The sequence below is a fragment of the Sciurus carolinensis genome, chromosome 15 (genome assembly GCF_902686445.1).
Source record: "Sciurus carolinensis chromosome 15, mSciCar1.2, whole genome shotgun sequence".
Taxonomy (NCBI): domain Eukaryota; kingdom Metazoa; phylum Chordata; class Mammalia; order Rodentia; family Sciuridae; genus Sciurus; species Sciurus carolinensis.
This window is the reverse complement of record NC_062227.1, coordinates 4,908,391-4,935,778: the sequence shown is the minus strand read 5'-3', so window position 1 is coordinate 4,935,778 and position 27,388 is coordinate 4,908,391. Positions and strand designations below refer to the sequence as shown.

The 27,388-nt window shown below is 46.0% G+C and overlaps 2 protein-coding genes across 21 annotated transcripts in view; one reads left to right on the top strand and one right to left on the bottom strand.

Moving 5' to 3' along the window:
* Positions 1 to 27,388, bottom strand: part of Aopep (aminopeptidase O (putative)) — a 316,057-nt gene that overhangs the window by 192,739 nt on the left and 95,930 nt on the right. The window lies entirely within an intron of this gene.
* On the top strand, positions 23,954 to 24,703 carry LOC124965292 (40S ribosomal protein S6-like). Its single transcript, XM_047526158.1, has one exon. The coding sequence runs from the start codon at positions 23,954 to 23,956 to the stop codon at positions 24,701 to 24,703; it is 750 nt and encodes a 249-aa protein (XP_047382114.1).

Sequence of the window (27,388 nt, the reverse complement as noted above, 5' to 3'; positions counted from 1 at the left end):
GTGTGGCCCTTCACCCTCTTCCTCCCTGCCTCCTTCCGGCTGCCTTCCTGGGATGTGCTCGTAATTGCTGGAGCTCTAACAGTCAGTGTGGACTGAGCTGACCTTGAGAACGAAAATCATTGGCTTGGAAAGAAGAGCAGTAGGAGAGCAAGGCCAGGCTTCCTGCTACTGCAGAGTCCATTCCATTCACTCTCCATGTCTACTCTATTTACATGGGGAAAGAAACAAACTCTCTCACCAAAGTCATTATTATTTTGAGTTTCCCGTCACAGGTAAACAAACCAAATCTTACTGTAACTTTTAAGAACAATAATTTGAAAAACAGGTTCATGTGTAAAGATTTTACACATCTTTAAAAATCTATTACTTAATAAACACACTAAGAACTCTTTCCAACAAAGGGGCAAATCTAATAAGCACAACACTTTGTCCCCAGAACTAAGCCTGATACCATGGGAGAATACCAGGAAATTCAAAACTGAGTTCTCGTCCTTAAGAAGTGAATAATTTAGCCAGTGAAAACGGACACATGCACCACCCGCCTCTCCCCAACACACCCACCCACAGGTACCAACACAAAGGGAAAATGCAAGACTGCGAAGGACTGGGGTTCTTGCGGGGGTTTCCAGGGAGGAGCTGGCCTTGAGGGGGCAGAACCTGGAGTGGCAGTGGAACTAGCAGGGTGTCTCCAGGGCGGGGAGCAGCAGTGGGGGACAGCTTCGGTAACAAGCACAGCTTGCTCAAGGAGCCTGGAAGGAGGGCAGCAGATGTGTGGCTTCTGGAAAGGAAGCCCTCCCTTTTCCCAGAACATGGTGTCTCCGCCTTGAAAAGCATTCCCATAAAGGATGGCTCCCCACTCACCCCGCAGTTAGGAGGTGAATCTAGGCTCCGGATGCTCCCCACCCTGCGTCTAACATATGCCTGGTCCTGCTTACGACTGCTGAGCCTCACCCGAGGCCCACCTGAGGTCCCTCCTTTTCTTTAGGGATCCTGCTCAGACATCCCAGAGGTGACTGGGAGAAACGTGCTTCTTGCTACCCAGCGGGTACATCTGAAGTCTCACTCACACACGCTGATGAGGTGTTGGAAATTAAACTGTTAGGTAGAGGTGGTGTTCTCTGCCTCCCACGCCGTGAAGGAGTCATAAAGCAACGGAATGACCAGTCATTGCTTCCAAGGCAGCAGCCAAGGAATTCGATTACTCACCACCTAACCACAATCACAGGAGAAGGAAGCAACTTGCCTAGGAAGTTCCCTTTCAGCTGCTTCTCATCAACAAAACCAATGCGGAGTTTTTTAAAATCCCACCAAACACCTTTGAGTAAAAGAGCACCGTCTAGTCTAACGAAAACCCTGGGCACTGTCTGCATCCATGGAGCTTCTTCAGAAGCTCAGACACTGCCAGAGCAGCATGGAGCCCAGACAAGGTGAGTCAAACAGAAGAGCCCTATGGAATCTGGGCAGAACCAGGCCCCCTGCTGAGAAATGAAGCACTGCCTATGAGAGGCCCGGAAGGGAACCTATCACACCAGGCTTTTATAATAGGGCATCAAAGCAATGAATAAGATTTCTGAGGTCTAGACTAAGGCACATGAAACCAAACTTGGCTTTTTCCAAAACTGGGCCTAAAACAGCTGACAGGAATTGCTCCTGGGGGTATGGATGAGCAGGAACGAGTGGGCCGGGTATGAAGAGACCAAGTACCGTGGTCTGGCTGGGCCACCATGGAACTCGTTGTTGACTTGATTTTCCTTTTTTTTTTTTTTTTGTGGTGCCGAGGATTGAACCCAGGGCCTCGTGCTTGCAAGGCAAGTACTCTGCCAACTGAGCTATATCCCCAGCCCCTGATTTTCTTCCTTTGCAAATTATGGGAGCTTGACTGGAGATGCTCTACCCCTGGTATTCTCAGGGCTCTGACATGACCCTGTGCAAAAGACAGAGGAACACGAGGGCAGAAGGAGTATGTTTTCCTCTCTGCATCTTCTCTGCCCATTACCGTTTCTCCATATGCCCCAAATCATGTAAATTTGCCAATTACTAAGCAGCCACCCTCAGCTCAGTCTCCCCGAAGCCTGGCGAATTTCACGTCTGTCTGGTGATAGCAGCAGCTGCTACTCTCCTCAAACCACATCCTCCCCTTCGTCACGAGGCCTTCTTGCTGGCCAAAATTTGCCTTGGCCAGAGCTCTCCCGACGTCAGCTTCCACCAGAAGCTGCCACCCATATTCAGACTCCTGGTTCATTCACCCTCTGAAGCAGATCCAGTGGCCAGAGCAGATTCCAGGTGGTCAACACCAAGAATGTCCCAGCAGCTCCTGCACATAAAGCTGAGAGGGATGGCAGAAAGACTCTGGTTTAACTGCCTCCAATTATAGACAAGGATAGCATGCCCTGAAACAGCCATTTACCTAACGTGGCCCAGCCAGAGCTAGAACCCAGGTCCCCGACACAGCTGCCAGTTGTGATTTTGAAATAGATGGAATTAGAAGCCATTGAAACAGTAGCTACAGTTCATGGTGTGCCCTGTGCCAGGCACTGGGCTAAGTGACTTCCTAAACCTAACATGTGCCAACTTCTTGAATCAGAATCTTTCCTTCAAATCTGCCCCTCTTCCTGTCCCCATCCCAGCCAAGGAGCCCCCATTCTTCTAGCTCTTTATGCCAGAAATTTGGGAGTGTTCCCTGACATCTCCCTCCTCCTCAGCAGTCCCCACACAACACTCTCATTCTGCGTTCTTCAGAGCATATCTCACGCCCCTCCAGGCGCCTCCATGAGCACTCTCAGTCCACACTGGCCCCTTGCCTGGACGGAGGTCCTGACTGATCTCACCGTTCTATCGCCACTACTGATTTCCCTGGCAATTCATTCTCCAACCAGAGGCAGGCACGCATGAAATCAAATTGGATCGCCGTCCCCCACCCCACCCCCAACTTCTTAACCCACTAGTCTTCCCAATACACTTGGGACAAAGCTCAGATTCTAGAAGGCCCAGCCTCACCTGATCCCTGGTGGTGCTGCCAGTCTCATTTCACCCCAATCTTCCCATAGGTCACTGAATTCTCCAAACACTTGTTTTACTTCCTACCAAGTTGAAGCTCTTTCCAACCCACAGGCTGTCTCTCTGCACACCACCCCTCAGACCTCAGCTTCCACATCAATTCCTCAGAGGCACGTTCCCCAAGACCCTGCTGGGAGTCGCTCCTGTGCAACATTTACCAATGTGTGGTATTAAATTTTGGAGAATATTTGGTTAATGACCATTTCCTCAACCAGACTACATGTCCTTGAGGACCAGGACCACACCCATTTGTTCATCATTACAGCTGTTAAGTGTCATGTGCATAGTAAATCCTAAATAAATACTTTTTGAATTGTTATTTATTAGTTTACTAAAAACTCAGGTATAATATCATCTGCCATTTATAGATGAACAAACAAAAGTGTGAAGACCTTAAGCAACTCACCCCAGTCCTAGAACCAGCAAGGAGTATAGGAGGGATTCCAACACAGGTTGCATGACCCCAAAGCCCTTGTTCTTTACATTTATCAGATTATATCAGGATGGAACAGGCTGAGAAGATGTGGGAAACATTAAGTCTTGACATCTAGTTGACTCATTTGGAACAAATGGAGTCTGTGATAGGCTGAGATTTGGCCCCCAAAAGACATCCACTCCTAACTCCTGGAGCCTATGAATGACCAAAAATGAAGAAAGAGAAGGGAAAATTAGGGGGAGAAAGATGTGATTAAGTTAAGGCTCTTGAATTAGGCAAATAGTTCTGGATTTATCAGGGTAGGCCCTAAATGCAATCTCACATGTCCACAGTGATCAAAGGAGAGTTGACCAACAGAGAGAGTTGAGATTGTCTTAATTCAGGCTGGTTGAATGAAGTACCAGGGATTGGGTGCCTTATAAACAACAGAAGTTTATTCTCACAATTCTGATGCCTAGCAGTCTGAGCTCAACATGGGTGGATTCTTCTTAGAGGCCCTCTTCCTGGTGATAGCTGGTTACCCTCTTCTTGTATCCTCACAAGGTAGAGAGCAGAGAGAAGGGAAAACAAGTGGTCCTGAGTCTTCATAAAGCCCTGATCCACTTACAAGGGCTCTACCCTCATGAGCTAATGCCTCTGGCAGGCCCTCCTCCTAACACAAATCAACACATTAGGGTTTCCATAGGAATTCTGGGGGACACAAACATTCACTTCTTAGCAAAGATGCTAGCCTTGAGATTTGGAGTGATACAGTCACAAGCCAAGGAAAGCTGGCTGCCACCAGAAACTGGAAGAGGCCAGGAACAAGAGTGTCCCCTAGAGCCCTGGGAGGAAGCGTGAGTCTACCACACTGTGACTTCAGAGGTCTGGCCTCCAGAACCATGAGAGTCAATTTCCACTGTTTCAGTCACCAAAATTGTGGTAATGTTTTACAGAAGACACGGGAAGCTAGTGCAGAATCCATAACGGACTTCGCCCACAGTGTGCGCATCCGGGAGGCCTCACCTCCCTGCGCCCACCTGTAGGTTCAATGTCCTCCTGGCCACAGAGAAGCATGGCCCCTGCCTTTCTCAGCACTCTCTCTGCCACGCATCCTCTCACTCAAAAATCTGCGAAGAGAAACCAGAAAATTAAGAGGTTCAACAATGTAACAAAGGACTAGGGCTAAATTTTATTTTTTCCAAATGATGACTAAAACAAAAAAAATCTTCCTAGGGCTAAAAATACTTCTAAGCTCAGGACTTTTGTGAAAGCCAAAATAAACAATGTCTTTACTTTGCTTCCAAAATGTTATTGGATCCATAGAGATCTGCTGTTTTCACTTTTGTAATACAATAAATAAACTGCAGTCAACAACTGCTCTAAAATAGCTAAAGAATCATATTTCATGAAATTAGAAGTCTTGTGCTCTCAAGTTCATCTTTCAGCCTAATTTTGGTCCATGATTCTATCTCATATGTTGATGATTGGACCTGGCACACTGATACCTCACTCCACTTTTAAGATCGTCTATAATTTTATAAGAGAAGATGCCTTAGAAACCTTCAATGACTTGCTTTCACTTCACAGGAGGTTGTGCGATGAGATAGCTGGGAAGAAATGTGCTTTAACACTCAGTGTCCCCCCAGAGGGCCGGGGACAGCCTCTTGCTGAAGCGGCCACCTTGCTGCTCCATTCAGAGTTTGCAGATGGCAAAGGATGTCGAGTTGTTGGAGGTTAATCCTGCCACAGGAAATCAGGAAATTTCAAAGCTACTGTCAGTATGGCTCTGCAGTTTAAGAACACACAAGGGGTATGTTCACAGCAGTTAAAATACAGTTGAAGAAATCACCATTTGAAGAACAGCCGTAAGAGTTCATAACTCTAGATGAGGCAAGGAAGAGAGATAATGCAGGAGAGGAAATCAGGTGAAGTGACTGAGTTGTGTGACAGGGAGAGGCAGGCGGGGAGATAGCTCAATGTAAGAAAATCTCCTCTTGAAGATGATTCTCAGAGAACCCAGAGCAGATTTGGGAAGCAATTAAGAAAACTGAAAAGCACTTCACTTATCATACTATATAGAGAGAAGGACAGAATTATTAAGTTCAGTTGACCCATTTTATAAATGAGAAATTGAGGTCAAGATACCAGGGTTAGGTCACTCCCCTGAGGACAAGCAGCAGCTGGGTGGCCAAGCTGGGGCTCACACTGGGGCCTGTAGACCTTATTCTGGTGTTATCATCTGGGCCATGAATGGACCTTCACCTCTCTGTGTTTACTTCAGATGTTAGGTGTGTTTACCAGCTGAAATAATGACAAGCTAGCCTTCATTTCTTAGAGGCAAATCAAAACTGCTTTTCACCAGTTTTTTCCAAAATGACATGCAGACAGAATACCCCATTACCTTCCTGTTCCTCTTTCCTTCTTTTATCTTTGATGGAAGACAATATTTGGTCAAAAGTTTGTAGTAAAAGTATCCAGTTTTATATCTAGCTCTAGCAGCCACCCTGAAACGAACAGGCTCTGTGGCCACTGGATTTCCACTGGGTGGACACAGCTGTGGGCACAGGGTGCTGTTCCACAGGCTCATGGCCTATGCCCAGCCATTTAAACTCAGGGGCATTAGGCTTTCTGTTGTTGTGTCCCCAACCCAGAGCTGGGGCCCAGTGGGGCTGGCTGCCCCAGCCAGGGCTTGTTCTTGACCTTTGAGAGACAGCAGGCACAGCCCCTGGTATGAAACCTGCGCAGAGTATAGGACGCTAGGATTTCTTGTACTTAGTATTAAGTAGCTTAATCCTCATTGAAAAAATCTCATCAAGTACTTCTCTTAGATAAGTACCACACATTTGCAAAGAGCCGATGCATAACCTCCCCGTTCTGCCCAGATGTGAAATGAAAGATTCCCAAGCACAAACACCGAAAGCAACTGCTTTTCCACACCGTCCCAGAGGCATCGCAGACGTCCACTGGCTGAAGAAACACTGCCAGCCTCCCTTTGGATTTCCCCGGGCCGCACAGTGGCACTCTGCGAGGAGCAGAGCTCTGCGTACCATTTCTGTCCTTTCGGCCTCCTTTCTCATATCACTGTGATTCATCAATCTCACCTTGAGAAGCACACTCCGGGTTTATTCTGGACAGACTCAACAGGTCCACCTAGGTTGTGTTTAAAAATAAGAGAAGGGACAGTTTTCAGTGGAGTAGGGCTGAGTGGACTGCAAGTCCAGCGCACCTCATTTCAGATCTTCAGGCCCTTTCTCCCCTTCTGGCTCTTGAGTCAAGCCACCCACCGGGGAACTGCTGGTGGCGTCAGTCACAAGCACACCTCCTGCACTTACACTGGAGTCCCTTTCACTATTCACAGCGCTAATGTTTTTACAAGTGTCCCTGTTTCCCCGACTCATTCTATTTCTACTTTTTGGGGAAGGGGAGATGCTGGGGATTGAATCTAGGGGTGCTATACCACTGAGCCACATCCCCAGCCCTGTTTATATTTTATTCAGAGACAGGGTCTCAGAAGTTGTTCAGGGTCTTGCTAAGGTGCTGAGGCACCTGGCGTTGAACTTGCGATCCTCCTGCCTCAGTCTCCTGAGTTGCTGGGCTTACCGGCTTTGCCACCATGCCTGGCTCTCTATCTCTACTTTTGCCCTCACAGTGGAGCCGTATTTTCTCAACTGGCATATAATAACTGAAATCAATGCAAATTTACATGAATAATGGTAAATAACTAACAACAAAGTGTTAGATGAGACAAACTGCCCTCGGGTCCTAGCCAAGACAGTCTTTCCAGCACAAATGCAATCCTTAAGAAAATAAAGATTACTGAGAACAGGAGTCCAGTGAAATTCAAAATTAACGTTCATTAGTAAAATGTGTGTGAATAAAATGACTTGCTTTTTCCTCTGAAGCTGCCAAGGCACCTGCAGATCACCTGACAGACTTGGAAGGGGTCCCCAGCCACCTGTGGGCCACACTGTAAAACCGTGCCCTCAGTTTTCCCATTTGCCATAGTCTGTGTGTTACTCGGCCAACAGCTGTCATGACTGCAGACACCACTGTCCACTCCCAGTGAACTTCGTACAGAAGTGTGGACCTCCACTCCTCCTCTTTACCCCTCCACTGGCTTCCAGCCACCGCTCTCACCACCTGGCCTATCTCAGCCTCTCCTCAGTGACTCGAAAGCCAGGGAGCCTGGATGGCCTCTGCCAGGCTCTCACACTCCACAGGTGAACGCTGCTGCTGTTTTCATTGGGCAGCAGTCCTCAGCCTTGGCAACTCATTAGAACGACCTCAAAAGCTTTAAAGGTTAAGAAGCTCTGCGGCCTCAGCTCCACCCAAGATCAGTTTAATCAGTTTTGGAGGCAGGGCCCAAGGACTTCTACTTTAAAAAGCCTCCCTGGAGATTCCAAAGCACAGGTGGGATGAGGACCACTGTCACAGGAATCTCCCAGAGTAGCTGCCCAACTACCATGCCTGCTGGGCTCACCTTGCTCTGTGCGCCATCGCCTCTCCCAGGGCTGCTGTGCAAGCTCCTTCTGGATCTAGTGGCAACTACTGATCCTGGTTCCTTTCGCCTCCACTGTCATCACAGTTCTCAAAATGTCTCCGTCGCATCTTTTCCTCTGGCTACTGCTCCCTCCCTCTAAGACAGAGGCTTTCAATTTGACCCTATGTTGGAATCACTGTGGCCTTCAACGTATCAGTGTCTGGGCTGGGCCCCACATCAAATAAATCACCACCTCCAGGGATAGGAACCAAGCACCAGAGTTGCTAAAAAGCAGAAGACTGAGAATCAGTACTCGAGGGTTGCAGTATCTAGGAGGACCACCACAGGTAGCAGATTCGGCTCCCACTATCGAGCGTGGTTCTGAGCTTCCTGAGTCCTACTAACGAGAAAGCCCTTCCTCAAGAACTTAAGGTCCACTGGCAGAGACAGTCAGAAAACCAACCATTAAGTCTCAGTGGTGTAAGTACTGTTACAGAAATATGACCGGTCTTCCTCAGGACAGTGAGGAGGGAACAGTCCACAGCCGGTGAAGCTGGGGAAGCGTCTCGGAAGAAAGCACACTAGAATGAGGTCTGGAGGCTTGTTCAGCCCAGAGCAGGGAGCAAAGGCTTTTCTTAGAAACATTCACCTGCTCTTTAAAATACTCTTATTTATGGAGACACACTGACATATATGTTACTATTATGTTTTTGAACTATTAGGATATTCGAATGAATGTATATGTTACACAAACCGATCCATCCTGATTAAACACCAAGGCTCCTCAAGGCTGGAGGTCACAGGCCTGGGACTAACTGCCCCTGTCCCTCTTGGCCTCCTAAGAGTGGAGGGTGTCTGTATCTCACATACCTGTCACCCACGTGCATGACAACAGCATTCCAGGACACACCTGGAGGATGCTCCCAATTAGGGCACTTCTGTCTACTAGTAACAGAAAAGCCAACTCACACTGGCCTGAGTAACCAGGGGTGGTCTTCTCCCACAGACAGGAAGCACGGGTCAAGTGCCCGCGTCCGGGCTGCCGAGGCCTGGCTCTGCGTCTCTGCCACCTGCTTGGCTGTGCCTGTCCTGCTACGGGCTCCTCTCTGGGCAGGTGGCAAGACACCTTGTCCATAAGGTCAAGAGAGGAGGAGAGCTGTCCTTCCTTGTGTGTCTTTTTTCTCTCAGTGACAAAAGTTTCCCCAGTTTTCTCCTCATACTCCTTCAGCCAGAATCTTGTCACGTATCCTCACCAAGCCAAATTCTTGGCAAGGGGAAATGGGACACCATGATTAGCTTAGATGAAGCAGGAAGAATTCATGGAACTGTGGACAGGAAGCATCTTCTCTGAGAGACGCAGGAACCCTTCCAGCAAGGGGGAAGGGGGACTGCTGTTGGGAGGCCCCCGGGGGGGGTCTGTCACAGCACAGTGAGGAAGGAAGGGCACACATTCTGATCAAGCGGTGGGCTCCAATCCCTACCACCTCCTCACCAGGTGTGCGAGCTTCAGACTTCTTCTGTCCAAAACATGGGTACTAAATAAGAGCTCCCAACTCACAGGGTCGCTGGGAGGACTAGATCAGGATTGAATGCACAGTGCTTAGGCAAGACTGTGGTACATACCGTGGCTCGATACATGCTGGCGGTCACCTCTACAGTGTCCACCAGTAGCAAGGCCAGGTGTGTGGCACACACCTCTAATCTCAGTGGCTTGGGAGACCGAGGCAAGAGAACTGCGAGTTCAAAGTCAACCTCAACAATTTACCAAGGCCAAAGGCCAGAAGCAACTTAGTGAGACTCTGTCTCAAATTTTTAAAAGGGCTGGGGATGTGGTTCAGTGGTTGCGCGGCCTTGGGATCAATCCTAGGTACCACAAGTGGTGGTAGTAGTAGTAGTAGTAGTAGTAATAAAAGAACTATCAAACAATAGATCTGTGGACAAGAGAGGATGCCTCTGATTAGCACTGTGTTCAGTTAGGCATTCAGCAAGTGCATTTGTCTTTCTGCCTATTAATAACTTAATTGAAAGAATACGTCTTCCTGTTGCTAGCAAAAAGATGTTATTAGTAAGTAACATTCTGCAACTGGAAATACTTCCAAGGTATTGGAGACATTACTGCAATACTTAAATGAATAAATAAATAAATAAAGGTGCGGAGTTGGGGGTGGAGCTCAGTGGTAGAGCACCTGCTTAGCACACATGAGGCGCTGCGTTCCTTGCCCAATATACCTCCCCCAAAATAGTTACTGAGTAAAAAGATAACATTTTACAATTGAAAATACTGCAGAAAATCCATTGCCCCCTGGAAACTATAAGGGAAGAAAGATGATCACTATTATTTACAGCACTTGCTGTGCTGTTAATATGTGCTGCGACTGCTATAAATACCTCACATGCACTATCCCGTTTAATCCTAAAACCAAGCTGTAGAGTCACGTTCATCAGCAAAACACTTCAAACTAAACTCAGATAAGATACAGGTTTGTGTGTTAAGTGTAAAATTTTCCACAATCTAGAATTAAATGAAAACTTGAGCTACTCAAGTTTCAGTTCTAAGCCAGGCTTTCTCCCCTTCCTACCTGCGTCGCCCACCCCTATTTTAGCATCCCTGAACTCAGGGCACATCCTATGACCCCATGGTAAGGCTGACCCCACTCCCTCAGGGGGTGGTCCCTCGGGCGGCCACTCACAGGAGCCAGGAATCGTAGCCCTTACGGCCATCCCAGAGCCAGGTTCCACATCCTCCCCGCTGCCAAGTCCATGCTGCTGAGATGCTGCCGTCACAGAGGGCCCTCACGTGGGGACTTGGGGACTAGGTGCACTATTGTGTGTCCTCTGCTGCTGGGAGCCAAGTAATTCTCACTTTGAATTGTAGAGATTCTGTGGCACACTTCGGGCCTGAATGTTAAAGACTAAGTGAGATGTCCCCAGTCCTGCGGTTGGTTTATAGTCAAGATTTATCACTTTGCTTCATTCCAAGGACCAAGTAACGAACTGGAAATTCAGACACCACTTAAATCCTGGGTACAGCATTAATTTGCCAGGTGCTGAGGGTAGTGACTGAAACGCCCTGGGCTCGCCTTCATCTGTTAAAAGCCATCAGCTGTCCCCGCAGAAGGTCTAAGGATGTTAGAAGTAACCAATGAGATTGTTTCGGTTCCCACATGCTCACGCTTCCTCCCCCTGACCTGTCTCCTCCGTTACCACACACGAAGGGCCCATCTCCCACCCTGTTACTGGCTGGACCTTGGAAGGAAATCAGCTACTTGCCTAGCAGCTAACATGGTTCCGCTTCATTACTTCTTGAATTAATTTCATTTTCCTCAATCTTCTATAAGAATATATTCCGTTTCAGAAAGGTAGATGTCAAACCCTCAGCAGCAGAGAAGCAGCAAAGCCCACACGGCCGTGGGAAAACTCCTGCCCCAGGTTTTCTCCATCAGCCCCTCCGCTGGGTCAGCCCCTCCACTGGGTCAGCCCCCTCCACTGGGCCACCTCACCAACCAGACCCGGTTCCTCCCACTCACTCTCCGCCAGTGGCTCCCCTGCCACCTCAAAATGAGACCCCAGCTACCTGGGTGGGTAGAGGAGGTTCTTCACCGTCACCCCACCCACGGCTCCAGCGCCAGGTCCCCTCTCTCTTCCTCCCGCCTTCTGCTTCTGCCATGCTATCTGCAGAGGCCTGAGGACGAGGGACGTACTGTGAGGACAGGGAGCTCCTGGGTCTGAAGAGAAAAGGCCTAGGGCCTGAGGACAACAGCAAAGGCCCGTTCTGGAAAAGGGGACGCTACAGCAACACAGAGCTTTGTGGTCCCGCCAGCCCGGGTGTCGGGGTGTGGGAAGGAGAGGGAGAAGGGACCCGCACAGGGGGAAGCAGAGCAGAGGCAGCCGGAGGCAGGACCCGGACCTCCCTGACCCTTCCACTACCGAGTCCCAGCCTCCCTCGCCCACTTCCACGTGTCTTCTGACAGCAGTGAACCTCACGTGCCCATCGGAGACCTGCTGTCCTCCTAGACCCCAGCCCCGTCTCCATCCTCTCCTTCATCACCAGCGTCTTCGGCTTCACCCAGATGGCTCTCCTCGGCAGACACGTGTGCTGACACGCGGCACCGGACAACATCCTGACCGACTGCACGCCCCCTCGGCAACTTCCCCACGTCTGCTCTCAGGGTAGGGTTCCTTGAAAGAGCGTCCTGCCCTTGACATCTTAATGCCCTTACCCACATTCTCTCCTCACTCACTGCAGTTCAACTCTCTCTCGTCATTCCATCACAATGGCGCTTTCCAAGGGCACGAGCGACCTCCACTGAAACAAGCCCCGTGGTCCAGTCTCAGTCCTCATATAGCCCACTCAGCAGCTGACCTGCTGGACCACCAGGCTCAGTCCCCACGCTTCTCCTGTGATATGCTCCTCCAGTACCGTGGCCTTAAACAACATCTGTACCCTAAAGACCAAACTCGTGCCCCCAACTTATGTCCCTAGTCCTGGGCTTCCTCTTGAACTCCAGTTTCATTTCCACTTGGACATTTCCAACAAATTTAAAACCAACTTGATTTTCTCCTTTAAACTTATTTTTTTCCATCATCCCTATCTCAACAAAATGGCACCAACATTTTGCTCAGCCCCAAATCTTGTTCTTGATTCTTCTTTCTCTCAAATCTGATCTACAATCCATTCCAAGATCCCAGCAGCCCCATCTTCAACATGTCCCAAATCTGAACACTTGTTACATCATCCGCTGCTACTCACCGACCCCAAGCTCCATCATCTTGTTGGGGGCCTCTTCGATCATCTGTCCACCTCCGTCTCCCCTTACCTGCCCTTCCTTGTCCTCCACCCAAGTCAAGCATCCATCCTGCTTGATCCTTCCAGGTGTCATTCCCTGCACAAAACAGGCGAATGGTGCCCCACATGGTGCTCAGCATGAAGGGCCTGCAGAAACTGGCTCCAATTTCACTCCCCTATTTATTCACCGCCAGGGACCTGTCTGTCTGTCTGGCAGTTGCTCCACCCTGCCATGGGCTTTGCTGCCCTCTTTCCTGTGCTTCATCTGGGTCTGTGCTCAAGCACATCACCTGGAGGCCGCCTGAGCCCTGCAGGCAGCAGGTCTCCTCCCTCTCGGCTCCTGGACCCCCGGCCCTTGTCCACAGCACCTTCACCTGACAGCAATCATGGAATCACTTGTGTGTTTAGCACCTCCTCCAACAGAACTTAAACTCCACACTGGGATGGAGTTTGTCTGTTCCAAGCATCTGGAATAAAACGTGGCACATTGTAGGTGTTCAATAAATATTTGTTGGTTGCCAGATTGAAAGAAGTAAATTCTTGGACTTCTTTGTTTTCCCCTGAAATGGCCACTTTCCTATTTCTACTAGACTCTCTGACTGCCTCCGGGAACTGTGTTCTGCCTCGTGGGCTGCATGCCATCAGACCAGGGTTCCTCTCTCAGAGCAGTCCCCATCTGGCCTGTTCCAGCCGCACAACAGATGAGAGCCTCAACGGATGCATCTGATCCCCACAGTCATGAGTTCTTCCAGGCACAGATTTTGGATTTATCTTGCATCCCCAGTGACAACAGATTCTGGCATGAAGTGGCATTAAATACATATATCTGTGGGCCAGTTATGGTGGCACATGCCTATAATCCCAGCAACTCAGGAGGCTGAGGAGGAGGATCACAACAGTTCCAGCAACTTAATAAGACCCTGTCTCAAAATAAAATAAAATATAAAAAGGGCTGGGGACGTGGCTCAGCATCCCTGGGTTCAATCCCTGAGGTTAAAAAAAAAAAAAATACACACACACACACACACACACACACACATAATTAAAATTAATTTTAAAAAATACACATATACACATGCACACACACATCTGTGGGTTTAAATAATATACCAGGCATGACTGAGCAACTCCATGGAGAAAAATAAATAGAAAAGCCATAGTTGGAGGAAGTGGTGACTTTATCTGACTTTATCCAGGCACTGTTTCTGCAGATAGGTTTTACCAACAAAAAGACAGCAGTGACTGAACAAAACCACACCGAGACCCAAGCTCAGAGTTCACATATAAGAACACGAGAAGGTCTACTTAAGGGAGAACAGAAGTCACGTGTAACTACCACAGCTTGGATTATGAGAGAAAAACCAGGGAAATAACGTGATCTCTTCCTCTCTGAAAACTAACAGGGTGTCCAAGAGCCATGCTCATTATGGTAAAATGAGACAAGAATGAAAGAGTTTTAAATTCAGCTGTGTCTATAATACCCATTTTTAAAAAGTGGTTTCAAGGTCTCATGGGTGTCGTCCGACACCCAACCTACCCAGGACATTAAAGAGGCCAAAATGGTGGTGGTAAAGCAGCCGTGCAGCCTCTGCCCAAGCCTCCACTGCCAGGCACTGTCAACTGCACTCCATGACAGCCTGAGTATGAAAAGGCTGGTGGTGCCGACACAGGAAGCAACCTGGTTGGAGGCTGGCTGTAGGTCACTGGCTGATCAAAGACAGACCAGAGGAGAGCATTCCTGAAATGGGTTTTCCAGGGTGAGTAGGAGCTTGCCAGGCTCAAGGGACAGGGTGGAGAAAGAGGAAGGGCAGCCTAAGCAAAGGGGACAGATGGAAAAGAAGGTGCCGAGGCGTGAAAAAACCCAGGATGGAGGACTCTGGACTGAGATGACCAGAGCTCCTGCTGAGCGAAGCATAGCAGGTGCCGGCAAGGCAGTCAGAAGGGTCTGGGGCACCGTACTTTCAGGCAGGTCAGACAGTCGGATGTGCAGAAAGGACGATCCTGTCAGTAGTACAGAGAAGAATCTGAGGGAAAAGGCCAGAGGCAGGGACCCCTCAGGGAGGGCCTCAATTAGGAGCACCTGCGGAGGGACGAGGAGAGGCCTCGTTCAGGGATACGTCAGAGGAGCAAGACATGCTTGGTGACTGGAGGGTACAGCAGAGGACAGGGTGAGTTCAGCTCTGCACCTAAGTCACTGAATGAAGGGCAGTGCCACCAATCAAGACAGAGGCAGGTGACAGCAACTAAAGACAGGGCTGCGTGGTAGTGTCTGCTCCCCAGAGTTTCCGGCCTGGGCCTGAGGAGGGAGCAGGTGCAAGTGCCCTGCACCCAACCTCGCTGGAGAAACCAGTGCCCCTGGACTGTGGAGCCACCGTTATGCACCACACAAAGGCCACAGAAAACAAAGCAGAGGTGACCCCAAATACTAAGAGGAACAGTGAAAACCCACAGTGCATGGCACCTCACAGTCTCCAAACGATACAAGGTTACTAGCACTTGAATGAGTTTTGGGGGACAACTTAGGAATTTTTGAAGACTGACATTTTCTTATTGTTTATGTTTGTTTCTTCTTTTTTTAAGTATTTTTTTAGTTTCAGTGGATCTTTATTTAATTAATTGATGTATTTATATGTGGTACTGAGACTGGAACCCAGTGCCTCACCCATGCTAGGTAAGCACTTTACCACTGAGCCACGATCCCAGTCCTGTTTGTTTCTTCTTGACTACTACTTCCATGTCAGATAAATATTCAAATTCTAACTTGAAAAGATCTTTGAATTTTACTCAGTTTTGGTAAATGAAAATAGTATGTGTTGATCTTTTAAACTACCATCATCACCATAACCAATTCCACCAAGTCTTTGATGGTCTTATTGCAGTACGGACAAGGCAGGTGAACCATACCTGCAACAGACTGGAAGATGAAGGCCCCAGAGGCTCACCTGTTAAAGGTTGTCCAAAGTTGAGCTCCTGGGAGGTGCAGGGATGTCTGAGAGGAGGGACTTGTGGGAGGTCCTTAGATCACTGGAGGTGTGCCCTCAAAAGAGACCGTCGGGGGCTGGGGTTGTGGCTTAGTGGTAAAATGCTTGCCTGGCATGTGTGAGGCACTGGGTTTGATTCTCAGCACCATAAATAAATAAATAAATTAATTAATTAATTAAATTAAATAAAGGCATTGTGTCCAACTACAACTTAAAAAAAATTAAAGAGAGAGAGAGAGAGAGACACACACACACACTGTGGGACTCGTGGGACCTGGACGCCCCACCCAGCTCTCTTTTGATTTTTGGCCACAAGATGAGCAACTCTGCTTTATCATGTGCTTCTGCCACAATGTGCTGCCTCACCACAGGCCCAAAGCAATGGAATCAATTGTATATGGAACCTCCAAAATAGTGAGCCAAAAGAAACCTTTTCTTTTTATAAGTTGATTATCTCAGGTGTTTCATTATAGGGATAGAAATCTGACTTAACATAGTACCATAAGTCCAAAAGTATACTTCATTCTTTTCCCAATGAAGTGACTCTAGACTGTGCCATGAAGCAACTGTATGAAGCCTCTGAAAAGTAGCCAGCAGGGGTTACGGAGGAAGACCAGAATGCAGAAACTACGGAACCTTTCTCCTCCAGCATCCCTGGGATTGGACTCCTCACAGCCGGAAACCCAAGGCTAGGCAGCAGGGGTGGACAGAAAGCTCCAGAAGAATTCCTTTAACATGAAGGGGCGGGTGGCCAGAAGGAGAGGAAGAACACCTATCACTCAGAGGTTAGGATAAGTCCCCCTGTGCTGTCCCCTCCCTGTTTGCTCGCACCCCAGCCCCGGTCAGTCTGAGCGGCTACAGTGATGAGCAGTGGAAGCTGGGCATTAGGCCCCTCAGCTGGGGGAGCAATGGTCCTGAGGCTGCCTCGCCTCCTGTGTCAACTCTCCTCCTGCTTGGTCCCGACCTGGGCCCAGTTGTCGGCTGTTTGTCACAGGAATTAAAGCCTCAGGTTTCCTGCCAGAAGGCCTGAAGGCTCAGGGCACCAGAAAGTACCTAAGAGACTACAGGGAAGGGGGGCCCAGAACCCCGTAAAGATGCTCTCAGATTCCCAAGTTCACCCTCAAGCTGAGCAGGTGGAGATCAAATCCTAACCTCACTCCAAAGCCTTTGAGAACTACGCCAAAGGACAGACCACCACCCCTTCCCACACGGCTCCTGGGGGGTATGCACGTGACAGAGAACCAAACAGCACCGCGAGGACTTTAAAAACACACAGACATTGAAATCACAGAAGGTCACTCAAAATTGCAGCCTAAACCTAACATCAATTACTGCTTTAAAAAAAAAATTAAAACAAACCTATCCATAGATTTAAATAAGACCCCAAGTCTCCTAAAATAATATTTTAAATTTCCAAAATACAACCCCAAATTACAAAGTATGTGAAGAATCATCAAAATCTTCTGAGAAAAGACAACAGATGACAGATATTAAAATTACCTGACAAACATTTTAAAATAGTTACTGTAAAAATGCTCAAGGAAGTAAGGGTAAACTCTCTTGAAATAAGAAGATGGAAAGTCTCAGTGAAGAAATAGAAAAAATAAAGCAGAACCAATTAAAAACTTTAAGAAGAAAATAACCAGTTAGTTGAGCACAGTGGCACGTACCTTTATTTCTCAGCAACTCAGGAGGTTGAGGCAGGAGGAGTATCTCAAGTTTGAGGGCAGTCTAGGTAATTTAGTGAGACCTTGTATCAAAAAACAAAACAAAACAAACAAAAATCCCAAGATACCAAGATTTAAAAAGAAAGAAACACCACCTCATTGGCTAGACTTGACAGCAGGTAATAATAAAGGTGAATCAGTGCACTTGAGACCTAGCAGCAGAATCCAACCTGAATAAGAAAAGAGGGGAAAAAAATGAAAAACAAATGCTGAAACTCCTGGGGACCCTTGAAGCCAAACTGAAAGATCACTGGGGTCTCCCAGAGAAAGAGATAAGAAAAGCTACAGAGCACAAAAAGCACCTGAAGACACAATGGTTGAAAATCCCCCAAATTTGGCAAAAGAGATAAATCTACAGATCCAAGATGAGCAAAATTCATACAGGAAATAGTGAAAGAATTCAATTCTGGGACAAATCATAGCCAAATATAAAAAATTAAAGACAAAGAAAAAAATTCCTGAAAGCATTCAGAGAAATTCCCGTATTCCTCATAAGACAACTATGTTTTCAATGATGAATTTCCCACCAAGAACCCTGGAGGCCAGGAGGATGTAACACAGCATTTTAAAAGACAAAAAAACCTATTTATCAAGAATCGTATGAAAATATCCTTTAAAGAATGAAGGTAAAATAAAGACACTCTCAAGAGAGGGTAAATTAAGATAATTTGGGGGGAGGGGTCAGCAGATGTGCGCTCAGAGAATCACTACAGGAAGTTACTTAAGCGGAAGGAATAAAGGAAGAGCAATAGAAACGGTGAAGTATAATAAACTCTGTGTGTGTGTGTGTGTGTGTGTGTGTGTGTGTGGTGCTGGGGATGGAACCCAGTGTGCGCTACCACAAGCTGCATCCCCAGTCCTTTTTATTTCATTTTGAGACAAGGTCTTGCTAAGTTGCCAAGGTTGGCCTTAAACTTGGGATCCTCCTGCCTCAGACTTCCAAGGCACCAGGACTACAGGTGTGTACCACCAGATCCAGTTCTTTAAAACATTCTTGACAAGCAAAAGCAAAGCTAACTCGTTCTGATGGGATTTTCAGTCTTCATAGATAAAAGACATAAGCCAAGTATAACACAAGGGCAAAGGCAGATGGGGAAAGGGACCCTTGGGTAGACCATTCCACTCAACAGCAGAACGGACGTCCTTGTAAGATACACATCAGACATTCACCAAGATGCAACATATCCTGAGTCATAAAAACCCTAAATTAAAAAAAAAAAAAAAGAAATCCCAAAAATGTGTCCTCTGACAATAACTGAGCTAACTAGAAATCACTAACAGAAAGATAATAGTTTCTAAACCTTGGAAATCAAGCAACACACTTCTAAATAATACAGAGATCAAAAAAGAAGTCTCAAAGGAAAATAGCAAATATTAAAATAAGCAGAAAAAAAAACCATCAAAATATGTGTAATATAGCTAAAGCAGTGGTGAAGGGAAATTTATACCATCAGCGGAGGGACAAAAGGTCCAAAAATCAATAAAATCAGCTATTTTGAGAAGCTTATTTTGAAAAGGGAAGCACAATAAATCCAAAGCAGGCTGAGGAAGGAAATAAGAAAAATAAGAGCAGAAATCATTCAATTGTAAACAGAAAAATAACAAAGAAAAATCAATGAAACCAAAAGTTAGTTCTTTGAAAGATCAATACAAGTAATAAACTTCTAGCCAGATGAGCGAAGAAAAGAAACAAATTACCAACATCCAAGACGAAATTATCACTACAGACCCTGAAGACATTAAAAAGATAATAAGGGAATACAATGAAAAACTCTACACCATAAATTCAATGACTTAAAGAAAATAGCTACAAGAAAACTGCAAACTCTCCCAAGATGAAACAGATAGCCCAAATAGTCCTTAAGCTACAATGAAATTTATTTTGTAACTAAAAACCTTCTTAAAAGAAAATCCTCAGACCCAAGTTTCACTAATGAATTCTATCAATACTGAAAGAATAAATAATACCAATGTACACCATCTCCTCCAAAAAGCAGAGGGGAATACCTCCCACCTTCACTTAGTGCAACAGAATTACCCTGACGCTGACAGCAGACAGGATGGTAAGAAAAGAAGGCTGCAGGCCCGTAGTCCTCAGGAGCACGATTCAAAGGTCCCTAACAAAATGGGAGCAGAGTACAGAAGAACAGACCACAAGCAAGTGCGTCTTACCCTGGCAACACAGAGCTATTTTCAATATCTGAAAATCAACCGGTAGAAGCCACTGTACTGACAAGCTAAAGAAGAAAGAAACACAAGATCATACCAATTAGAAAAGAAAAAGCATTTGAGAAAACTCAATATCTAAGATGGGTCTACCGTGACAAAACTTCCCAGTAAACTAGGAGCAGAAGGGAGTGTCCTCAACCTGGAAAGAGCACTCACAAAACCTACAGCTGACATCACACTTAACCATGAAAGATCGGGAAGAAGATGAGGGCACACTTGACACCCCTATTCAACACTGTCCAAGAACCCACAGAGCTGCCATAAGGCAAGAAGAAAGGAAAAGTCACACCCATCGAAAAGGAAGAAGTTAAAGGATAGCCACTGTGAAAAACAGCACAGAAGTTCCTCAGGAAACTAGAACCAGAACTGCCACAGCATCCAGCAATCCCACCACTGGGTATGTGTGTAGCCAAAGGAGCCAAGCAAAGGGAAGCCTGCACTTCGGTGTTTACTGCAGCACTACTCACAGAAGTCAAGGCCAGGAACCAACCCAGGTATCCCCTGACTGATGAACATATGAAGAAAATGTGGGGCTGGTGCACACCTGTAATCCCAGCTACTCAGGAGGCTGAGGCAGGAGGATCACAAGTTCAAGGCCAACCTCAGGGACTTGTCGAGACTTTGTTCAAAATAAAATAGAAAAGGCTGAGGGTGTCACTCAGCAGGAAAGCACTTGCCTAGCATGTGGTAGGCTCTGGGTTAGATCCCTAGCACTGCCAGGATTGCGGGGAAGAAAGAGAGGGAAAAAATTAACTGGCATATACACCCAACAGGGCGTAATTTGGCCGTAAGAATGAAATCCTGCCCTATGTGGCAGGCTCCGAGGACGTTATGTTAAGTAAAATAAGCCAGGCACAGAAAGACAAAGACTTCAAGTTCTCACTTACGTAATATATACAGAAGCTAAAAGAGTCGATCTCATAGAAGTAGAGACTAGAGTAGTGCTGACCAGAGGTTTCAAAGAATAGGGCAGTGTGGGGACAAAGAAGGTTTGCTTATATGGAAAAGCACAAGAACCAGACTATACATAACAATTTTAAAAAGCAGAGCTGGGGTGTCTCTCTCTAGGATAGCACTTGTCCTGCGCATGTGAGGCCCCAGGCTCCATCCCAGCACCAAGAAAAAGAGACCCTTCCTTCCCTGCTAGGTGCAAGGACGCCTACCTGCACGCACAGGGTCTGATTTTTGATGAAGGCACAAAGTCAATTCAACGGAGAAAGAATGGTGTTTCGTAAACAATGTCACAATGCCACTGGACAAAAATGAACCTTGGCCTAATCTTTACACTCTTCCAAATATGTATTTCAAACTGATCACAGTCCTAAATATAAAGCATAAAACTACAGCATTTTCAAAAACATAGGAGAAAAATATCTGTGGACCTGTAGTTGGGCAAAGAATTTCTACATGACACTAAAAACAGCCTATGAAAGATTAATAAATGGATTTTGTCAAATTTAAAATCATTTGCTCTGTGAAAGATGTTGTTAAAAGAATAAAAACAAAGCTATGGTCTGGAAGAAAATATTTGCAAATTACGTATCTGACAAAGGACATGCACTCAAAATAGAAAATGAACCCTCAAAACTCAAGAGCAAGAAAACAACCAATTAATGACAGGAAAAAGACCTGAACCAAGAAAATAAGCACATGAGGAAATATCAACACCAGTAACAGGGAATGCAATGAGAAACCACCAGGAGCGGCTGAGACACGTCCTGACACGTGTGTGATACGTACTGGCACGTGAGTGGTAGGTACTGCACCCAGCTCACAGAACGACTGCATTTTAAAAGTGGCCGCACCAAGTGCTGGCCAGATGCAGAGCAAGCGGAGCTCCAGCCTGCTGCTGATGAAATATAATACTGCAGAGACAGAAACTTCTGAGGGCTAAACAATATCACATGGCTCAACAACCCCTCTCCTAGCTCTTTAATCTAGGGAAACGAAATTTAAATTCCCCAGAAAACCTGTACATGAATGTGTACAGGAGGAATCCTATGCATGTCTTAATTTACCCGGCAATTATATTTCCCTTGTGCACACACACATCAATCTAGTAGCAAAAAAGAAAAAGAAATCAACCAAATGCAGGCAATCTCATCAATAAACTTTCTCCCATAGATAAACACCCCTAGATCCACAACCCGCCCCAGCCATCACATCCCTGATCTCAAGATGCCCTGCTCTGGGACTGCCTAATTTGGGTGGGAGCGGGGAACAGAACCAAAACCAATGGAAGAATCCAGAAAATCCACTGACACATCAGTTATGATCAAAGGAGTCTTTGAACCTGTCCTCTGGAAGAGACACTGGGCACAGACATAAATAAAGAATTGCCTCCGCGCTTTACTGCCTTACTCTTCTGGAATGTTACATAGACACCACTTCAAATGAAGTAAAAAGGGAAAAAAAAGAAACCAGCTCAAACACTTACCTCTAAACTCTGTTAAAATCTTTGCTCTGGTCTAGTTTAAACAGAAACAGAACAAAATTTTTACATAAACAGGAATCTCAATAAATTTCTCAGCAAGGCGTTGTACTTCTAAGTCAAGTCACTAGGACATGCAGGGAACTAACTTGAGACCATAAGAGCAAGTTAGACTTCTTTTAAAGGAGAAGAAAAAAATCCAGAAGATACTATTTAATGGTTGAAAATGTTCCATGTTCTTTTCCATCAATCAGCAGATCCTCTCCAGGGCTGTTCAGAGTGCTAGGAAATACTGGCCAAGGTTGGGAAGGTACAGTCCACGGGTGACCACAGCTGAGACAACAGGTGAGCCAAAGCAAAGCCCTGACCACACTGATCCTTAGAAAATGCAGTATTCCCTGTGGGGGAACCTCCTCCTGCGTGGCCGGTGGTGGCAGTTCCCTCGATGGACTCTGGTCCAGCCACTCTATTCCGACGACTCGTTTACATACAGTAACATATACTAATGAGGGAAAGAAAAGCTCTTCCAGAACATTTGTTGAAAATACCGACCTACCTTCATGAATTAACTTGGCCTTTCTTGTGAAAATCAGCAGACCATACCTGGGCGTCTCCTCCTAGACTCACCATCATTTTGTTGATCCTCTTCCTTCTCAAGAACCTGTGTGACGTCTCGCTATCTGTCAGATGGAGTGTGAATTCCCCACTCTGACAAAGTGCTCATCCAACAATCTGTCTTGTCTCCCTCAAATAAATACTCCAGTAGGTAGCCCTAAAATGTAAGGACTCTTTCTAAAACAAAACCACAATGCCATTATTACGCCTGAAATGATTTAATGACTCCCTAGTGTCATCGACGATCCAGTCAGTGTTCATATGTCCTTGACCCCGACCCAGACGTTGGTTTACTGGGTTAACCCAAACAGGGATCCGGTGAGGCCCACACACTGCGACATTTCTCCAGGGTCACGGGTGTGCCTCCCTTTCTCTTTCTTGCAGTTTGTTCACTGAAGAAACCCGACTGCCTCATGCAGTTCAGGACCGCCGGGACTTTACTCGCCCTGTTCCTACAGCGTCGTCTAATTTGTTGCTCGCACCTCCTCTGAGCTGGTAATCAGATGTGCCTGGTTGCCATTACCCGTCACATGTTCCTGTCCTCTGGATTCCTGCAGGGTCGCTTCTATTGTTCCTCCGTCCTCTGCACCTCCTCTGAGCTGGCAATCAGATCATCCAGAGGCTTGATCAGGTTCGAGTTGACTTCAGTTGGGCAAGAATATTTCAACAGAGGTGAAGGCACAAAATGATATCTGCCTAGATTCATTCATTCATTAGGGGTTATAAAAAGATTAGTACTCTTATTGTATCACCACTTCTTAATTTACTGCTAAAATTCTTCTGTAAAGCAAAGTTCCCCTTCTCAACAATGTGACCATGCTGAGATGCAATATACATGGAAGGAGGTTAAATGCTTCATTCGACTTACTAGCTTTCAAAAGAATGAGTTTATTTCCTAATATCCTTAAAAGGCGGTCAAAAGTTTATTCTTACTGCTCTGAAATCACAGATTAAACATATTTGATGTGTTTCGAACCACTGCAGTTATCGCCTTAGTGATGCTCAACCTGTTCCACTGGGCACCTCTTCAATTTGGTTTCTGGGTCCTGGGCTATACGCTTCCTTGCTTTCTGGCATGACAGGAGACTCTTGGCACAAGTAGTACATTTCCTGTTTGAAAACAACGATTTCCTCTCAGCGTCAAGGTTCTTTTTAGTGCGAAGTAGCAATTAGAAACTACAACGGGACCTCTTTTTTGTGGCACCTTGTGGGAGGTCAGCTGCTCCAAAATGAAGCTGAATATCTCCTTCCCAGCCCCTAGCTGCCAGAAACTCACTGACGTGGACGATGAGCGCAAACTTCGTACTTTTTATGAGAAGCGTATGGCCACAGAAGTTGCTGCTGACGCTCTGGGTGAAGGATGGAAGGGTCATGTGGTCTGGATCAGTGGCGGGAATGACAAACAGGGCTTCCCCATGAAGCAGGGTGTCTTGACCCACAGCCGTGTCCACCTGCTGCTGAATAAGGGGCACTCCTGTTACAGACCAAGGCGAACTGGAGAGAGAAAGTGCAAATCTGTTCGAGGTTGCACTGTGGATGCCAATCTGAGTGTTGTTAACTTGGTTATTGTAAAAAAAGGAGAGAAGAATATTCCTGGACTTACGGATACTACTGTACCTCGTAGACTGGGGCCCAAAAGAGCCAGTAGAATCTGCAAACTTTTCAATCTATCTAAGGAAGATAATGTCCGCCAATATGTTGTCAGAAAACCCTTAAACAAGGAAGGTAAAAAACCTAGGACCGAAGCACCGAAGATCCAGCGTCTTGTTACTCCACGTGTCCTGCAACACAAACGCCGGCGTACTGCTCTGAAGAAACAGCGCACTAAGAAAAATAAGGAAGAGGCTGCAGAATATGCCAAACTTTTGGCCAAGAGAATGAAAGAAGCCAAAGAAAAACGCCAGGCACAGACTGCCAAGAGACACAGGCTGTCCTCTCTGAGAGCTTCTACTTCTAAGTTTGAGTCCAGTCAAAAATAAGAATTTTTAAGAGTAACAAATAAATAAGATCTGGCCTTCAAAAAAAAAAAAAAAAAAAAAGAAAGGAACTACAATGTGAGTGGTAGGTAAGCTCACTACTCCTCCACCTCTCAGCTGTGGCCGGAAGGGTGTGTGGCTTGCTGGCAGAGCACCCCCTAATGTACACAAGGACCTGGGTTCTACCCCTAACACCACACAAATAGAGTCTCACAAGTGGCAGGAGGACTACATGATGAACTGAACACTTTCTAGTCAAATCCCTGACTACAGAGGTTTTGTACACCAAATCTCGTCTCCTCACTTGTAGTAGGTACTCTGTTCCATTATGCTATCAGCCGGAAATACAGTTTGTTTCATGCTGCTTTAAACTTTTAGGGCTACTTAAAAAAAACAACTGGTTTTATAATCATGGTCAGTCTTTACTTGGTTCCAAAGTCAATATGTAAAATAACATATGACTGGGAAGTCTGGCCACTCTCCTCTCTCCATTTATTCCCTCCCTTCTGCTTTAGGTAATCGTTTTTAAATTTTTTGCATTTATATTTCCATTGTTTATGCTAAACATCTCTACGCACTTCCTCCACATTGCTCTTTTCACTTAATAATATGTCCTCAAGATCAGTTCATAGTCTTTAAGATGGGGCACATCACTTTTCACAGCTACATAGTACTCCACCGTTTGATAGTTTATCTAAATTGACCCAAATTGTGCACATGCATAGTTCTTATTTTCACTAATGTATCTTTAGACTGAACTCCTAGAACTTGGAGTCAAGCATCTCTTCTTTTGCTAGATTCTATAAATTCCCTTCCTGGATGTTACACCACCTCCAACATGGGAGTGCCTCTATTCTTGCAGCTCCACAAAGGAATATGTTGCTGAACTCCTGGGTCTTTGCTAATCTGACTGGTAAAAACTGACCTCAGTACAACCTAGTTTGTGTTCTCCTATGACCAACACCTTTCCTAGGTTTGTGGGACATTTCCATCTCTTTTCCCGTGAACTGTTTGCTCCTATCTCTAGCCCATTTTTCTATATGGCTGTTTTTTGATTCTGTTTTTAGAAGCTCTTTACATGTCTGTGGTATAAACTACAGATATTTTCCCCCAATGAGTCGTCTGCTTTGCTTACTTCTTTTTTTCCACATGCAAAAGTATTTTCTATTTCATGTGGTACAATGGATCAATCTTTCCTTCTATTGGTTCTGGGTTTTGAAAACAGCAGCTTACTCTCTGGTTAAAATTGAATTCACCCGTGTTCTTCCAGGACTCAACACATTTTTAAGGACCGTCACCTTCTCCCCTTCAGTCCCTTGGAGTCCATGCGAACATGGCCTCACGTCCTGCAGGCTCACATGGTGCGAGCAGTCCATCTCCCACGTTACACACTGAAATGCGGTGGCCTCCTAAGCCTGCTCTTCCGCAGACGGACCTGGGAGCACGCAGGCGACGCAGAGACACGTGTAACTGTGCCACGGCGTTTTTCCTCAGAGTGCCCCCGCATGCCACCTGCAGTCTGAGGTCAGATGGTAGCCAAACCCTCAAGTGCCAAAGGCCAAGACAGAGCTCGAGTCAAGCCATTTCACTTCCTCTCCATTCAGGGAACACACAGCACAGGGAATACAGGTGAGAAGGGGGAGGGATCGTCCCTGGACTCAGACCACGTCTGCCGATGGCCAGGGTGAGCAGCAGCGACTCAAAACACGTTTTGTGTGGGCTTTAGTGGAAGAGAGAAGAATTTTGGTTGAAAGAGCAGCTGTGGCCAGCTGTTCAGGGAAACTGTCCAGTCCCCAGCACGGTGGGCACGGCCTGCTTTGTGAAGGGCGTCCAATTTAGGGACGAGGAAACAGTCTTCCACTTCTCTTCCCAGAGACATATCAGGTTTCCCACCTCAGACATTCCTGAACCAACAGGCTTTGGAAGAATGACTTCCACAACTGCAGCTGGTATGTGTGGACAATGCCCTCACTTCTTTGGATCGCAAAATAAGGCCACAGAAAGGAACTGACTGCTTTCATACAGAAAAAGTAAATAGATGATATTCAAATATTTGATAAAAATCTAAGAGGAAATTACCAGGCCTAGCTAACTTCCAATATATAAAGCAGTGATTTTCATACTATATTAATATAAGATATATATAATAAATAAATATCATTTATTCACATATATTTATATACTAAAATCCAAACTGTTTGCTTTTTAAATAAGCAATCCAGGAATATTAGTGCAGATTTCTTCATCTTATACTTTGATAATATCAGCTAAAGAATCTAATTCCTCCAAAAAATCTGCCTCATTTCTCAAATTTCTTCACTTTTTTTGCCCCCAAGTCTTGAGACACTCTGATATCAATTACCATTTTGTTGACTGTTCTATTCCTGGCATCCGGCACAATGTCTGATACAAAATATGTATGTCATACATATTTATTAAATTAAGAAATAAAAATCTGAAACAAGTGGATATCAACAGCAAAAGACAACTACCTCACACTGTACAGAAAAATCAATTCAAAATGGATCAAAGACCTGAATAGAAGAGTTAAAACTATAAAACTCTTAGAAGAAAACTTAGGTGAAACTCTTTGTGACCGTGGATTAGGCAACATATTCTTAGACAGGATACCAAAAACATAAGCAATTGAAGAAAAGATAGGCAAATGGTGCTTCATCAGAAATGCAC